General features: G+C 40.6%; 1 protein-coding gene across 4 annotated transcripts in view; it reads left to right on the forward strand.

The window, feature by feature from the left end:
- Positions 1-18,164, forward strand: part of LOC110988993 (putative phospholipid-transporting ATPase IIB) — a 173,221-nt gene that overhangs the window by 54,246 nt on the left and 100,811 nt on the right. For all 4 annotated transcript variants that reach the window (XM_022253028.2, XM_022253026.2, XM_087138273.1 and 1 more), the window contains 2 exons: positions 6,014-6,108; positions 15,765-15,924. In XM_022253028.2, coding sequence (XP_022108720.1) covers positions 6,014-6,108; positions 15,765-15,924 — 255 coding nt within the window. The remainder of the gene's footprint in view (positions 1-6,013; positions 6,109-15,764; positions 15,925-18,164) is intronic.

The raw sequence follows: 18,164 nt of genomic DNA on the forward strand, positions 1-18,164 counted from the left end.
ATCAAGCTCTGATGAACATAGTCAACACTACATCAGGGTTCATGACGTAAGAGCAGTATCTGCACCTTGGTCTTACTCTCGAGATGTTTCCATCGCAGACATCTGTAAAACTGCATGTTGAAGTCGCCCTCTACCTCCTGCAACTTGAGGGATGTCGTGCAGAGCAACACTGACAATGGCATGACAATCCTACTGTCCACAGCGCAGAGGTCAAACAGACCTCCTGTAGGACAAAATGTCATTATGAAGTTCATTCACGATTTCTTAAATTTATACACTCTTCCTTGTTTATATGTGCACGTGTATTCTTGGTATTACGTGTTTTGTGGCCAACCCCCCACCTAGATCGGTGCTACTTTGCATATGTGGTGACTATTTGGGTAGGTAGAGTGCCATAGGTTCCTCCCTCACATTCAGTGTGGGTCAGGTCTACTAGAGAATACCTACCCAAACAGTCCTCTCCCACCAGTCCTCCCACTCTGGCTCCAACCTTTTGAGTCGCTTCCGAAAAGGACGATTATAGCAGCAAGGTTGGTTGCACTGTGGGAGGCCAGGGTGCACCACGGGTGATCAAATGTTTTCAGGGAATAAATAATATGCACCTGAGAAATTTAGTGTAATGTGAAATGTAGTTACTGTTTGGGTTGGTATTCTCTAGTAGACCCGACCCACACTGAATGTGGGGGAGGGTTTTATTTGAATTGCCGTAGGGCCTTTAGTATATTAGTGTGTGTCAGATTAGAGACAACAGGTATTTTTGTTTCCAGATTGGCCCTTTGCTCTGCACCATCTGGATTATATTTGCTACATGTATATAATGGGCCCAATGCCCCTTTTTATTTTCATAAAGAGAAATTGTTGAGGCATGAACTGTAAATGGGATGAGTACTAGAAATGCAAAGTGTCGGCAGTAACATCCATAATCTTGCCAACAAAGAACAGTCAGTGTATGGTATGGCACTCGGATAACTTTCGAACGTATGACATTTTTCCCTATCTTAAATTTAGGAACCATTAGCCCAATTGATGAGTCATAATTTAATGTAAATCACTGTTAAAGGGGGGAATGGTAACCCCTAGACTCCCTCCATCGGCCTGGCATTTAGTGCCATCTCCAGGTCCTAGAGTGGGGAGGAATGAGAATTCTAAAGGCAACTGTTCTTATTTTAGCAATATCTTTTGCAAGTACCCTGAAAACTTTGTTTAAAAAATTCTCTGAGGACAGTAATAAAATGAGATATCATCTGAGGTCATGCAATATGCCTACATAGTTGAATCCTTTGCTGGCCATTATATCATGAACAATAAATCAGGGATTACACTTGTAGTGGACCAAAAGAGCATTGTGTTATTGGCCGCAGTGGATGGAAAGGACAAAATTTTTTGCCTGGTGCCTCGGCTGCCACCACCAAGCTTTATTGCCAACAAACTGCTTTGGGCCCGGTCACAAGGTCATTTTACCAGTTCAGCAAAAAATCAAGCATTAATTATCAGCTCACAATAAACAATATACAGTTGGCCTATGGCTGTGGCAGAAATCCTGACAAGACATTAGTGTTGACAAGATGGCGAGAATAACCCAATCACTATGGTACTAACGTAGCACCCTGAATTGGTGCAAAACAATGGCATAACTTAGAAAGATTTGCCACAGAAATTTTTTCTTTTTTAATTTACATGATTTTAATGTTCTTAGTTTTCATAATAAGGAAATTATAATGGGGCCCAAACACTAGTGTCCACTGTTGCATAGTACATGTAGGTTGGGGGATTATATTGTTAATATATTTAATGTACATGTATTTTTTTGGGGGGGGGGAAGGGAACCAATGAGTAGGGCCTATACATGTATGTGAATACTGAAAGTGAGACATGGAATATTGTTTTGAATTACTGTTACAATGAAACCTGATTTGAAAGGTTCTCACCTGGGGACGCTTCGTGTTGAAGAAGGTGAGCTCAGATCATGACCGTGAACTTCACAAAATGTAACTTGAGACTGGCTGTCATTGATGGAAGATGTGGAACCAATCACAGACCCGGGCCACTCATCTTCTTGCACCCACTGTGTTGACGAGGGCCTACGTGTACTACACAAATTCTGCTCAGACGCTGAAGAGACGCCAGCCTTGCCACAGTTGTTGGCTGCATGCTGCCACTTTGCGACCCAGACTGAGCGGCCACTATAACGAGTAGTTTACGGCACGGCTGCTGTGTGAGCCTCTGATAGTTCATGTACTGTCCATGTGCGAACTCCTGCTGGCGTCCATTGTATTGAAGCTTATGGGGGGTGATGGCTTCTCCAAGTTAAGCCAAAGACACGTTTTGTTGAGCTTAGAAAAACCCTCTTCCAATTAGCATATCCTATCTGCGTATGAGTAGTATCCGATGCATAATTGGTTTGTTCACAAAGCTGAGCCGAAGATGTGCCGACCTTAGGGAAGGTGCCAAGGAACAATTAGCAATAATGGTGGTCAGCACTGTTTGTACAAGATTGTATGAGCTTGCGGGAGGCTACCACTACTAATGGTGGTCAGCACTGTTTGTACAAGATTGTATGAGCTTGCGGGGGGGGGGGGCTTCTGCCACTAATGGTGGTCAGCACTGTTCATGGAAGATTGTACGTCGATGTATTTTACGTGATTAGGAGGGTTACGGGGGTGAATTTCATGTTGTATAACTAGAGAGCTTTGAGTCTGAGTTGGTTTAATTTGTGTAGGCATATAGCCGGGGATATGTTGTAGATAATAATTGTAGCCACGTTAAGATTCAATTAAGTCCAATTCTTTATTTTTCAGAAAAACATTGTTCACTCTACATACTCATAACATATCAACATGAAAATAACATCTCAGTAATTAGGCGTACTGTTCATATTCAAATGCTTTATATAATTTGGGACAATTATTGAGTGTTTAGGCATTATTTGTTTTAATAACAGGGGTTTGTCAAGTTTCAGTTAAAGTTTGAAAAGAGGACTGATAGCATTTAAAAATTTTACATATATGCATTAGAGTGTGCGGCCATCATAGGGTTAAACTTGCTGCTACAATACTAGTTGTGATGAGTTGTTGAGGAGACAGATTGAGAGTGGGACAAAGGAGTTTGTGAATCTTGTTTTACTACAGTTCATTGATCAGTAGCATTTTTCGCATCTCATAAGAACATAATATAAATGGAGGGGGTGATTTTCATTATTCGCGATTTCCTCACCTTTTTTCAAAATGATGTCAGTACACAATTGGCCTAGATCCGTCTCCTCTCGTCATCGTTCTAGCCTTTCCTATGACCCTTTGCAACTTCTTCAAGTCTTCCTTTCTGCAACTACCAAAGCAGACTACATAACTACAAATCATTACACTCTCTATGACTGACTTTATAGAAAAGTCTTAGAAGTGTCCTATCCACATGGAATGAGTTCATTTTCCTCAAAAAAATGCATTCTCTGTTAAGGATAGACTTGCATTGGTCTTCCCATGACAGTTTTTGTTGGAATAAATAAATGTATGTGTTTGGCTGGTCTTAAACATACTTTTAAGACTGACTCAGGAGAGTGGACAGGACTTATGTCCTCACCTGTGGCTTGGCATTATCAGCATTCATTCTCCTGTGTATGTACATGTACATGTGTTGACATGGAATGACATGCACGCACACTCAAAAAAACAACGTCCAGACAATTTACTCTGTTGATCATTGAAGTTCAATGTTTAATTAGTTAACATGAATATGTTTGTCTGCACGTACTTTAAATGCATGTATGCAGTTGTCTGATCAGGTTAGACACACAGCGTGGGTTTTTTGTGAGCGATGAAAGTTGCCCTGCAACTTAAACGAATGTCTTTATGTAATAAGAATGCCCTACTTTAAATTAATCTCAGGGCAATTTACAATGACCTATCCAGCAAGGCAAAGATATATGAAATGAAAAACATGTTAAGTTGGAATGTAGTTTTCTTTGAAACATATTACTTCTAATGGTGCACGCAACACAATAACGTTACGGATGTTGTAAAGAGTACCACAGTGAATATGTCACACACATAGTACTTGTATAAAAGGCATTATCTAGTGCATTCCACTCAAGCAAGCAACGTTCCTGGTGCATTTTATGCTCACATTTTCAATATGAAACGCATTTTGCCTCAAGTAAATGTGGGTAACCAACTTGCCACGCTCTCTAGAGGAGGTGTGTCCAGTTTTAAAAATGCATTATGCATGATAGGCAACAGGTTACGTGTGCTCTGCATGTGTGAACCAATCAATACAAACTGAGCAGCATGTGGATGGAATAAAGTTCTCTCAAATTTTATGGGGAAGTTGAGCAAATGGACTGGACTGTTTTCTGATTCTGTTTGCGGGACTGCCCTCTATCAATGGACTATGCTGCTATTGTGTGCAGGCTAGAAACATGAACGCAGTCCAGAAAGTGGACTACATACGGTACTTACATATATCTTAGCTGATTCTGACAATTAAAGTGCCTTCAAAATGACAGGCATAATGAATTCAACTTGCTTTCAGTAGATTTTAATCAAGTCATGCCAGATAATGTGTAAGGATGTTGAATGGAGGATGTTTAAGCAACACGTTCAGGCAAATTCTGTGTGTAGTTCTGTATATGCCTCTATCCATCCTCATGCTTGATCAATTTCTACTGAGTTTGTTCACACAAAGAGGCTGAATGTAAAATTTTGAATGTAAAAGCCTCCTGGATATATTGTGTAAAATATTTAAAAATGTAAATAAACATTTCGAACTGACTCATCAGCAAAGGATGCTGCACACTGTTCTACTGAAAAGTTAATCCTTTTAGTTTGCATTTACATACAAGTTGAGGTACCCACTCTATCAGATCAAGATGTCTACAGTGTTCATCTTACCCAGGAAGCATCCACCATCTACCAAAGTGCATAGCACAGCCATGCTTAGACTCACCTTTCCTTGTGTCAACATTGGATTAAACAGACATGTCTTTTGACACTCTCAAATCCTTTGAGTTTCCATGCTTTGTTGATATGTTATTGTGTTCTACTATGTGGTATATTCTGTGGAGTTTCAACTATACATGTAACTGTTCTACCTGTTCAGTTACCGTTCATCAACTCTGGTAAGAGTGAAGCAGCTTTTTGATGTTACATTGATATTGTTTGCCCCATCTAAGAATGCATATCATAACTTGTTCCTTCCGGCTTTTCTATGGTTTGAGTTCCAAGCAAGGTAACATGTCCCATTGTTTATTTTAAAGGTCAAAGCAGCCCCCTCTGCTTTCCAGTATTTCTTTGTACAAAGCTACGTACACATGTACGTACCAAAAGAAAAAAGGACATACAGTGTATATGTAATATATAAATAAAAGAAGAATTCTTGTTTGTGTTTTTGTTCATGTATCTACCCAAGAGGGAAAGTACTTGTTTTCTTTCTTTGATTTTCTGAGGGAGAGTCTGTGACTCACATTGCCTTGCCTTTAGAACCTAGAACCTACTGTCTAGTCACCTAGGCATGCATACATTCCAACAGGACCAATACTGACGGGCCAGACTGGTCCGACAAGTCTGCAGAGCGAGCACTCATTTCTCCCCTCGTAGCTCGCCTGCAGTCCTGGTCAGAACCAGCGGGAAATCCACTAGGCATGCTAGCTGTTATGTGATGAACATTCAAGCAGCAGGCCTGCTGTAGCCACATGAGGACAAGTGTTGAATAGAAAAAAATACTATACCAGACTTGGACATTTTATGTAATGCTGCAGGGAACAGTCACTGGATCCAGTTGACACAACTGTGACTGCAGTGACCAATTTTCTGCTGTACCTCGTCAACTCAGGCCTCATGGTAGCAATGATCCACAATTTCCATTCTGTCATTGCAACTGCCCATAGCGGCTTTTTAAGATGGCTCCACCATCTCAGATAATTAAGTGATTGCGAGTTTGATCAGTATCTTAGCATTGGCTCCGAAAAGGCTTATTATTGCAGTTAGAAACTGACTTAACCAGTATCTGGTTCTTTGCCTAGGTTCATGTTTCATCCGCACAGACCAGTTGGATGGAGAAACAGACTGGAAACTAAGACTAGCTGTGGGAAGCTGCCAAAGACTAGCAAGAGATGAGGTACACATAATCAATGACTTGCACCGAATTACATGAATAGAGTTCATGAACAGAGCAAAGCATTTGGAGCATCATGTTTTGTGAATTTGCCCTAGGGTCACCTGAGGCTTTCCTAGGTTGACTTTTATTTTGATGCCGCGTGGACATGTTTTTGTTCTTCCATGCACCTTGGCAGGTATTTTCTCACCGTTCAAATTCCCTAGTTTTCATGATATTTCCCACCCTTTGTCCAGTACTCCACGATCATAGTGTGTGTGAGAGTGATTTTTTTCAAAGTGGGGCCATTTCAGAGTCATTATAACTAGATACAAAACTAGCCCAGTCTCTATAAGTGCCCATTTCAAGGTTTAGAAAAACAAATCACTTTTGATATTTTTAAGATGTAATTGGTTTATTGTTTATAATACTGTGTGCCTCATTATCATTTGTCCCCATAATAAAGTGTGTCTTCGTTTAAAACTGCACGTAAGAAATGAGAGGACCGTGGTTGTGAACAGCCACAGAGCTACTTCAGCTTAAATTTAAAAAGGTTTTGACAAAATCATTTCGAGCATGTCGAGAGCAACTCAAAGGAAAACATGTTTTCTCAGATTTTATCTGTTCAAATAAATATGGAAGCATCCCGTATCAAATGCAGTGTCATTTGTCTTCAGAGATCAACTATATAACAAGCTAAAAAGGTTTTTTTTTCTGTTCATGCCAAGATGTGAATTCTGAACATGCTGAATGTAAATTGCATCATTCTGAGAAGTCAGAGAAATCGAGGGCAACCCTCGCCCTGTGTTCGTAGTGGATAAACAGTTGTGCATGTCAAACAGCATGTGTAGCCATTGTCTGTTGCCATTGTTTGGCATGCACAACAGTTTATCCACTACGAACACAGGGCAAAGGTTCCCCCCCTTTTTTTTATCTTGTTATATGTAAGCTCTGCTGTACCTCATCAACTCTTTGAGCTCTGAAGAAGACAAATGACACTGCGTTCAATGTGGATGCTTCCATATTTATTTGAACAGATAAAATTAGAAAGAACATGTTTTCCCTTGAGTTGCTCTTTAAATAAAATTATTATAATGGCCAAGAAACAGAGAATCAGACAGTGGAAACTTTAAAATCTATGTCATCTTGATACATGTCACGTGACTTGTCATATAATGATAGCATCATGAGATGAAACCAATTTCCATCCAAAACCCTTTCCTTTCTAGCTATCTGCAAAGTTGCAACCCAGTGGGACATGTGCTTCATGAGATATGGGGCTTTGAAGAATGCATCATTAACATGCACCATGTGACTTGCCACCTATTGACATCTTCAACATATCAGGTCAATGTGGGTCTAATACCCTTCCCTTCTCAGCTATTGTCAAAGTTTCAACCCAAGGGGACGTGCCCTTTTGCAAGATACATTGCTTTAAAGAGTGCCCCTTTAATATCCTTTGACTTGCCACCGGATGAAGTCATCATCACATCAGATCAATTTGGGTCTGAAACCCTTCCCTTTCGAGCCATACACAAAGTTTAAACACAATCAGTGAAGTATTTCACGAGATAAAGTGCTTTAAAGAGGGCCCTTTAAATTCATGTGACTTGTCACCTAGTGACATCATAATCACATCAGGTTAATCTGGGTCTAAAACCCTTCCCCTTCAAGCTATACAGAAAGATTCATTCCAACCGGACGTGTACTTTACGAGATACAGCACTTTAAAGAATGCCCCTTTAATGTCACGTGACTTGTCACTTGATGACATTGTCATCTTATCAGGTCAAGGTCTAAAATCTCTCATTGAGCTGTACACAAAGTCTCAATTCGATCGAACATGTACATATACTTCACGAGATATGGCACTTGAAGAGTGCCCCTTTAATGTCTCGTAATTTGCCACCTAATGTCATCATTTTCTTTTTCATTTCATTTATTTATTTTGCAGGATTAAAACACAGACAATTTACACAATTTACAAATTTAAAAGATACAAAATACATACTCAAAAATATATATTAAGTTAAGAATCTACAAAAAAAATAGAGTAACAGATAAACTTAGAAACAACAGCAAAAGCAACAACACCACATCCACACAAACACAAAAGACATGTAACTTGTCACTCGATGCTGTCATACTCACATCAGGTCATTGTGGGTCTCAAACCCTTCCTCCTCAAGCTATACACAAAATTTCAAGCCAATCGGACATGCACTTCACAAGATATAGCATTTTAAGTAGTGCCCCTTTAGGGGGCTTACCAGTAAGGCCTTACCATTCTTCCCGGGGGAAGCTGCTGAACTTTTTTTAACAAAAGAGCACTTGACAGTGACGACCGTACGTGGCAAGAACTGTGTATGTTAATCTGCAAACATGAATATTCCATTTGCTCCTCATTCAAAACACCCTACACAAATTTAGGTCAGGCCATTTAAATATTAATATCAACTGGAAAGTCTGCGATTGGAATGGCTGATTCAAAGAACTGTGTGTACCGGAGAACCTGTCAAACTGTGATCGGAGCGGGATGTTCATTAATGGTCGGCTATAATGCTGTAATCTGAATTTTTAACTCCTGATGTCAATAATTGTGTGATTCAGTGATGATAGTAGGCCCGTGTGACTGGTCAAATGTACGTGCCCACAACTACACAGTGGATGGAGTACCCACCAGGCCACGCAGAGCATGCAGTGCAGCACCGCGCCAGGTGAGCACAACATGCACTCGCAATTGCCTGTTAAGAACAGCCACACGCTAGCAATGCATCCTGCTCATCTAGTCGGTTCGCACACATTACACAACTTGACAGTTGCAAGCGACCACAACCTTGTCTCTTTTCTCCATGGTACAGACTAGTCGAGTCGTGTCGGCCTAGTGCTCGTGCATCACAGCCACGACTATTCCTATCCGGACATGATTGCTCAGAGCACGGCGCAAGCATGATTCTTCTTGCTTGAAGATATTTTTATTCATGAGTGGGGCCAAGAATCTGTGCTTTAAGCTTTAGGATTGTTAGGATTTTATGCACGTCTGTGAGTTAAAAAAAGGATTTGTAATGAATGTACACACTGTGATAGAGTCTTTTGTAAAAATGTGTGATATAGACAAGTTTTGTTTGCATATAGTAATAATTACTTTTTGTGCAAAGTGATTTAAAAATATTTATTCGTTATAAGCTTTCCCAAGTTGTTTACATAGAAATAGGGTTTACAACTCAAAATTCACGTAAAGGTAGAATAATGGACCGTAATACAGGTTCCTTTAATGCAGGTTCACACAAACAATTATGCCATAAAGCATTTGCTGCTATAAAATTTGCCAGAGGGCAAATATGTTCAACATTTGCCAACTCTCAGATAATCGGCACGAATGTGAACATGATTTTTTTTACCTAAGTTGGAGCCGAAATTGCACTGTGAATTTTAAAACTAAACACCCGCTTCACAAAATTCCCAGCTGATGCTTCTTGAAGTCAGAACTGCATTTCAACACGTTAAAATGTGAATGTTTCTCCAAGTCGATCATTTTATTCCAACATCGTCCTGTCGGAGGAAAGAATGCAATATGTAAATGCATCTCCTAGCCGATCATGTTTTCCAACACCGTCCACTCCAATCCAGTCCGCGGAAAGAATGCAGTATGTAAATATGTCTCTGTGTCTCGTGACGCAGTTTCTCTGCAACAATAGCGCGCAGCCGGGCCAGCTCATTAACTCCTTGCGTGCTCGAGTGCACACGGGTGTGCAGTTCACGAACTTTCCAGCCCCTTAGCAACAACAGACTTGCCGTTAAAAAAGCGGACTTTATGTAGAAGAACGGTAAGGCCTTACTGGTAAGCCCCCTTAATGTCATGTGACTTGTCACCGGATGACGCCATCATCCCATTAGGTCAATTTGAGTCTGAAACCCTTCCTGTTCCAGCCATACACAAAGTTTGAGGTCAAGTACTTGACGAGATATAGTGCTTTAAAGAGTGTCCCTTTAATGTCACGTGACTTGTCAGCTAATAACGCAATACACAAAGATTTACACAAAAGCTATACACAAAATTTCAAGCCAATCAGACATGTACTTCATGAGATATAGCATATTAAATAATGCCCCTTTAATTTCACGTGACTTGGCCCCTGATGACATCATCATCACATCAGATTAATGCGGGTCTTAAACCCTTCCCTTTCCAGCCATACAGAAAGTTTAAACCAAATCAGTCAAGTAATTCACGGGATATAGCGCTTTAAAGGGTGCTCCTTTAAGGTCACTTGACTTGCCACGTGATGACTTCATCATCACATCAGGTCAGTTTTAGTCTAAAACCTTTCCCCTTCAAGCAACACACAAAGTGTCAACCGAATCGGACGTGTACTTCACGAGATATAGAACTTTAAAGTGTCCTTTTAAAATCATGTGACCTGTCACCTGATGACATCATAGTCACATCAGGTCAATTCAGGTCTAAAACCCTACCCTTCTCCATTGAGCTGTACACAAAGTTTCAACCTAATCGGACATGTAATTCGCAAGCTATAGTGCTTTAAAGAGTGCCCCTTTAATGTCACATGACTGAATACGTAATGACATCATACTTACATCAGGTCAATTTAGGTATAATCTTTCCCCTTCAAGCTACACACAAATTTCAACCGAATGTCATGTGACCTGTCACATGTCACAATATTTTCATCCAGCTATCTAGAAAGCTATCTCGCACATGGATTCCAGGAGATATACTGTATGGGGCTTTAAACATTGCACTTTTAATGTCACGTGACTTGTTTCTTAATTAGGCCATTATCACTTGAGGGCAATTTTTGCCTATATCCTTTCCCTTTCAAGTTATCTTCAAAGTTTCAACCCCGTGGGACTCAAGGAGATATAGGGCTTTCAAGAGTGCACCTTTGAGGTGACTTGGTACCTGATGACGTCATCGTCACATGTGCGTTTTCGTCTTTGGTACATCCCTTTCGAAATATCTGGAAAGTTTCAACCTTATCAGACATGTACTTCAGGAGATATAGGCCTCTGAAATTTGCAACTTAAATACCATGTCACGTGACACGAGGTGATGTTACAATGAAGATTGTTTCTTGGACCCTGTCTACCCTGAGGACCGCGTGTGGACTTAATACAATGTGTATGTATTGAGTCAGATTGAAAAAGGGCCTTAGTCTTGCTGATAAAAACATGTACAAAAATATGGGAAAATATTAAATATTTTAAATCCGACAATAAATCAGATGATGATGTCATTATGACGTCATGTTTTGGAAGAGACCCTTGATATAAGTTACTTAAATGTGTAAAGATTCAAAGTCATATGACTTTGTTTAATGCCGAAAGAGGTGACAAGCAAAAGGGCTGGAACTCAAGGTGTGTGGCTGTTTAAAATGTGTACAAAACATATGGGAAAATATTTAATATTTACAATTCCATAATCAATCAGGTGATGACATCATCGTGATGTCATGTTTCACAAAAGAACTTTGCTGTGAGTTATTTACAGTAAGTGTGTAAAGTTTCAAAGTCATATAACTTTGTTTAACCACTTTCTGCCAGGGCATTTATCAATGTTGATGATGCTGGGCCGGCATAATGATCATTTTTTCCGTTTTCAAAATTCTTAAAAAATTCATCTTTTCATTTAACGGACATTTATAGCTTTACGAAGTAATCTTTAGGCACTACTTTAAGTTGACAGGTGACCTTCATTGACACCTGAGTATTTCAGCCAGGCCTGCAGCCTTGTAAAAAGAGCCCATATTGTTTGGTGTTAAGTAACTTTCTTTTGTTCACGATTCTGGCTTAGTACACTGCTGACCTCTTTTCAGTAGGGGCCAGATTAGCATGCAGCGGTGCTGTGTGGCTCATTGCTGCGGAGCGCTTTTGTCCCTGGTGGTAATCCGTTCACTCTCAATGCCCCAAACCCTGGTATACGGTTTCAAAACAAGGCTGGATTATCACCACTTTTGAGAGTGAAAAATGTTGATAATGCCCAGCAGCCTGGTCTTTTATTCAGAGGACGGTCTTTTCTAACAGGGCCTGAGCTGTTTACTTTGTCCGAGTTTGGAGACCCCCGCCATGCATATAAAGTATACGTCTCCGATTCCAGAGTCCCCGGCAGGAAGTGGTTTATGCACAAAGAGGTGACAAAAAAAGTGTGGGAAGACCAAGACGAATAATGAAAAAGGAAGTAGAGAAACAAAGCCTTTTCCCGCACTCTGCGGAAAAGCCAAATATATATTGCACACATTTTCATAGCACTGAAACTGCACTGCTAAAAATCAAGAGTGACCTTCTATTGGTTTGTCTGTTTGACAAAGAATTGCACAAAACCGCCTTGTCAAGACTCAATGCAGTATTAGGAAAAGCTTCCATGAAAAGATATGCTTTCAGCAAAGTTGTAAATACAGGGACAGTTTTTCGCTTCTTTCATAAAACACTAATAAGTTATTCCAAAGCTCTGGAACAGCATAAACAAATGAACGATCTTCAAGAGTAACCTTAAATCTATGATAAGGATGGTCAAGGGTAAACCTTTCCTGTGAATTGTGAATCTTATGTGAGTGAAATTTAGAATTTTAGTTTTTATCAGCTAAGAAGTTTAACTTGGCACTAAACCATGCAAAGCTTTATATGTGATTAGAAGTAACTTAAATGCAATTCTTTGTCAAATAGGCAAACCAATAGAAGGTCACTCATTATTATTAGCAGTGCAGTATCAGTGCTATGAAAATGTCAATAAGCAAACTGGGTGGTAGGTAACAAACAGATTATCACAAACATGTTGGTTATTTTGTTGTCCAGCAGCACCTACAGTATACTTGGAAATATACTGCAAATTGCTTAATTGGCCTGAAATTACTAAACTTGAGCTTCAGACCTGGTTTCTTTAGTAAAAATTAAACTGCAGTTTGAGGAAAACTGACTGTAACATTAAGACAAATTAATCATTTTGTGGATAACTGGTAACAGTGCGTCACTGCAGAGTCAGCTTTGTTTGCATACGGTCTGGGTGACATGTTTTCTTACTTGATTGTAATATGAGTTTTTTTCACATCACCTTCAGACATGAGTCTGGCTGTGATTTTTATGACCATCTACATCAAAACATAACATTTCTATTAAGGTATTCACCAACAAATACATGTCTTAATTAAGAAGCATACCATTTTCTTTATTCCAGGTAGTTTCCTTTTTCTGTCTCTTTTCAAATGTTTTGTCACTATAATGATGTATCTTCACATTATTAAACTAAGCCTTTAACCACTTCATGCCGGGGCATTTTTCAATGTTGATGATGGCATGACTATCATTTTTTCCGTTTTCAAAATTCTTCAAAACGGCCGTTTATAGCCGCACGAAGTAATCTTTAGGCCCTACTCTAAGTTGACAGGTGACCTTCATTTACACCTGAGTATTTCAGCCAGGCCTGCAGCCTTGTAAAAAGAGCCCAGATTGTGCGGTGTTATGTAACTTTCTTTTGTTCACGAACCTGGCTCAGTGCACTGCTGACCTCTTTTCAATAGGGGCCAGATTAGCATGCAGAGGTGCTGTGTGGCTCATCGCTGCGGTGGTGGAGCGCTTTTGTCCCCAGTGGTAATCCACTCACTCTCATTGCCCCAAACCCTGGTATACGATTTCAAAACAAGGCTGGATTATCACCACTTTTGAGAGTGACAAATGTCGATAATTGCCAGCAGCCTTGTGTTTTGTTTGGAGTACGGTCCTTTGTTACAGCGCCCTGTTTCCTTTGTCTGAGTTCAGAGACCCTGGCCTCGCATATAAAGGATTCCCCGGCAGGAAGTGGTTAATACTTTTATGCTTAAGGGGCCACTCAAAATTGTCAGTGTTTTTAAATTTTGACTTTTTTTCCAAATTTTCTTGGCCCACCCACCCACAAATGTGACTCTGATTTGGCCGTTTTCTGGATGATGGAGCCAAGTGGCAAATCAGGTTGTGTCTGTCACGGGAGGTACTTTAGAAAATAATAGCCACTTATAGAAAAATTCTGTTTGCTCGGGTGTCTGACCAAGGCAAAAATTTAAATTGACAAAAAGAGATCCTTGCTGATTGTTCTTAAGACAATAGAAAATACACAGTTTATTCTTTTTCCTCAGAAAACTTCTCATTGGAAAATGGAGTACCAACTACAAGTACACACTTTAGGTATTCTTTCTGCCCTCTTCAAAAAATTTTCATTTTAAAATTAGCGCACCAACTGAAATAAAATCTTTTGCCGGGGTATACACTTCCACCTCAGAACTGAAGTCTACCGTTGGCCTGGAGCTTCAGCTTATTTTTATTAATTTTATGTCAAAACTCCAAAGAAAAACTGAGTTTTAAACTTTGGGAATAAAAATTCATATTCACGAAAGAAGGAAAGCACATTATCGAAAGTAAACAGAGGAGTATTAAAAACAGCAGTATCAATTGCCTGATCCCATAATGGGAAATTCTTATCAACAACAATGTTGTTACCATTGCTCTACCTCATGATTCCTTCCCACGTGCTTTCCTGCACAACTGGCGTATCCTTTCGGAACACTTTCCAATGCTGTTGGGCGCTGGCAAAAGCTGATTCTTTAGAGTTTCTGGACATCAAACAGCAAGCATACACAAAATGCTCGTAGGATGATGATGGCTGTTTAATAATCAGCTTTTGCTCCATCCAAAAACTCTAAACATTTGCGGGTATATTGCATTCGCACGGTCTGTCCATGGAAGCAGCCATTTTTGTTTGTATGACCGCTACTGATCGCGCACGTAACAGCATGCCGTGTACGATCTGCTCCAAAATGTACCTCCCGGACTACGGCTAGAATGTGTCTCCGAGCTCCACTCTCATGCGTATTCACATAACTGTATAGCGGAACAGAGTCATAGACCTAGCTCTAGCCAACAGATCTGGATGCAGTTTGCTGCTGTCCAGTTAGTCTTGAATTCAAAGTGATAAACATTAAGTTGCACCGTTATTAACAACTGGTGTTCAAGGTTCTCCATGTGTACCTGTAGGTTAATATGCCTGGTACCCTGCCACATTTGTGTGGCCTGTTGATCATCGCTGCTAGCGCCTAGATTTCAAGTCTAAGAATAAAAAATCTCCTTTGGCGATGTTTCCAAGATACGTGCATGTACATGGAGACGGTGTACATGTACATGTATATGTACGTGCGAAGTCAACCTGTCTGTACATGGGAACAAAGTTGAAACAGATTGTATTTTTGGAAAGTTCACGTGGCTTGCAGGCTACATGATTTTCAGGCAAATCAGAAAAACATTTTTGGGGATTTTAACATAAGTGAATTTTGATTTTCAATTTATTCTTTTGACCCACCCACCCACTATTTCGAAAAAAGTCGAAATTTAAACAACATTGAAAATTTTGAGTGGCCCCTAAAGTAGTGAAGATTTCTATAATAATAGTGTAAAACATGGTGTTCCAGCCAGTACTAAATTGATCACTGTGGCCAGTTTTTCTGAAGGAGGCTGTGTGCTCAAGGATTTTTGTACTTCAGTGAAACACCTTGTGAATGTGAGGATCAGTCATTGCCCATTGATTATGGGTCAAATTTTTATATGTACATGTATGTGCTAACAATATCCATTTTAAAGAGGATGTTTCGGAGTATTTTAGGATTTTGGTAATGTATCAAACCTTTTTTCCCTTTAAGGAACTGTTGGACCTGAATGCCTTTGTGTTTGCTGAGAAACCCCAGAAGGACATCCACAGTTTCATCGGCACATTCAACATGCCCACATCAGAGGGCTCATTAGCCAAGGACACATTGAGTATTGAAAATACAATTTGGGCCAACACAGTAGTGGCGTCTGGTAAGCTAAACAGCCTTCCTGGCTACATGTGTGTGTTACCTAACAAGATTTTTTTCATTTTTATTCAATCTATACAGGTCCATGCATGATCAGTTTGCTTTATTTATCACCCCATGAACTTGCATCATTGCTAACTTAAAACATGTTATTTCAAAGATGGATTTGCGCCGGGGAGATGTAAATTAATTTTTGGATTTTTGCCCTGCCTGATGTCTATTTTAACACTGTATGCTCAGTGTATGCCCCCAAATGATTGTCGAAAACTACAAGCGTACTCGGGTGGGACTCGAATCCATGACTTCCTGCTTGCTAGTGCAGACGTCTTAATCACTCGACCACCAAGATTGTTGGTGTCGGCTGGCTGGTACTATGAACAACTATTTCAAATATGAATTTGCACCGGGGAGATGTAAGCAGGAGGTCATGAGTCCACTGATCTCATCCTGCCTAAACAGTCGCAATATATGCAAATTCCTTTGCTTCTGATGCTTTACTAAAAGCTTGATCAACCATAGTGCGCCCTCTAGACCCATAATGCATAGCAGCATCGCCACCATTTTTGTATTTTTTCTTAGCATGATTCTTAACGGACATGTCAGTTTTAGCATCTGCAAGTTTTTTGAGTTTCTGTTTCACCAGCACGTTCCTTTGTAAATTTGATCAACTGTAACATATTGGAATAAAATGTGCATTTAATATTTGATATATTTTCCTACTTGTGTTTGTATTTTCGTGGTATTTTTCTTCCCTCTTTATGTGTGTGTATTCTCGTAAGTTCTCATGTTGACTCTATGTAGCTGTAACACCGAGCGATATACGTAGGGCGTAGGGTCAACGGGGTGACCTTGGGATTGTTGGAGGTTCCGCATAGTCAAGATTGAGTGGCATTCAGTGCTATACTTATGATTATGTGTAAATTCATGCTGGCAGTAACCAGTTCAGGGTTAGCCCACGCCATATTTCAAGGATCTGAGCTTTAGTGCGTGCCATATCCAAACGCTCAGTTCCCTAACTCTACCACCGGGGCATAGCAATCAGTGATAGTGTCGAATGGCACTGCACTTGTGGTTCTATAACCCCTACACACAGGGGGCTGATCCAATCGCTCAGTTCCTCTAGCATTACTACTAGGCAACAGCGGTCCATACCTCATGTATGCCTGCGGTAGAATGCATCGAACCATGGGTATGGCTTATAAAACCTTGCGCCGGGACGGCCCCACGCCTCCCACGCTGGCTGTACCAATCGCCTCATGCCATGAGCCGCAACCTTCAACAAGCACACTCAAGCGTGATCTGAACGCTATTTGCTCCCAGGCTGACATCCTGTTGGCCCAGTGGAGACAAGGCAGGGGCCATGCAGACTCCGTCGGTGACCCAGGCAGCAGAACTGCCCTGTGTCACAGCTCGTCCCATTCATGCAGCATGACTCACAAGGTTTGCAGTGGGACGCCCCACTGAGTGCCCCATGCCTCAAACCACCCTCATCAGTCTCTCTTCATCAGGGGGCATCCAGGTGTGGGTAGACACTACATGCTACCGGGCCACCCCCTGCCATATGATCCAGTGCTGCCCAGTTGGATACAATGGCAGCCACAATGCAGACATGGGTAGCAGGTCTGCTCAAATAATAGCTCCTATCGCCATGCTACTCATCAGCCTGCTAGTCAGCGCCAGAGACCCCCACACCAGGGGCACCTGGGCATGAAACACAGAAGTGCGCTATCCGGGCCGACTCGCCACCATTCTCAGGGGCTAGCCCAGTGAGTAACTAAATGTTTATACATGTGTGTTTTTAGATGTCACATGTCAGTAGCTTAATGCGTATACTTGTGTGCTTTTAGATATTGCATGTATGTAAGTAACTTCATGTTTATGAACTAGATAGGTTTGCAGTGGCACCATAGATATATCTCTTTTTTGGTGTGTAGAGGGCAGTGGGGTGTGGAGAGGATGCTAACTCCGGATCCAACTGAGGTCAATGGGGTGCTTGCACTTCTACTGTTTATACGTGTGTGGTTTTGGATGTTACATGTAATTAACTTAATGTTTGTAATTGCAGTTATTATTTTTTATTATCATACTGTTTAATTTTTGGCGAGCTGCGAAGCAAGTGCGAGCCTATGTAATACCGATTTCCGTCTTCTGTCCGTCCATCCGGCTGTCCGCCCTCAAATGTTAAAGTTTTTCCTTGCAGGCCCATACATGTAGTTGTTAAAATGTACCATTGAGTGTTTGTTT

This window comes from Acanthaster planci, linkage group LG06, assembly GCF_054643075.1.
Source record: "Acanthaster planci isolate LZ-2023a linkage group LG06, COTS_SCS, whole genome shotgun sequence".
NCBI lineage: Eukaryota > Metazoa > Echinodermata > Asteroidea > Valvatida > Acanthasteridae > Acanthaster > Acanthaster planci.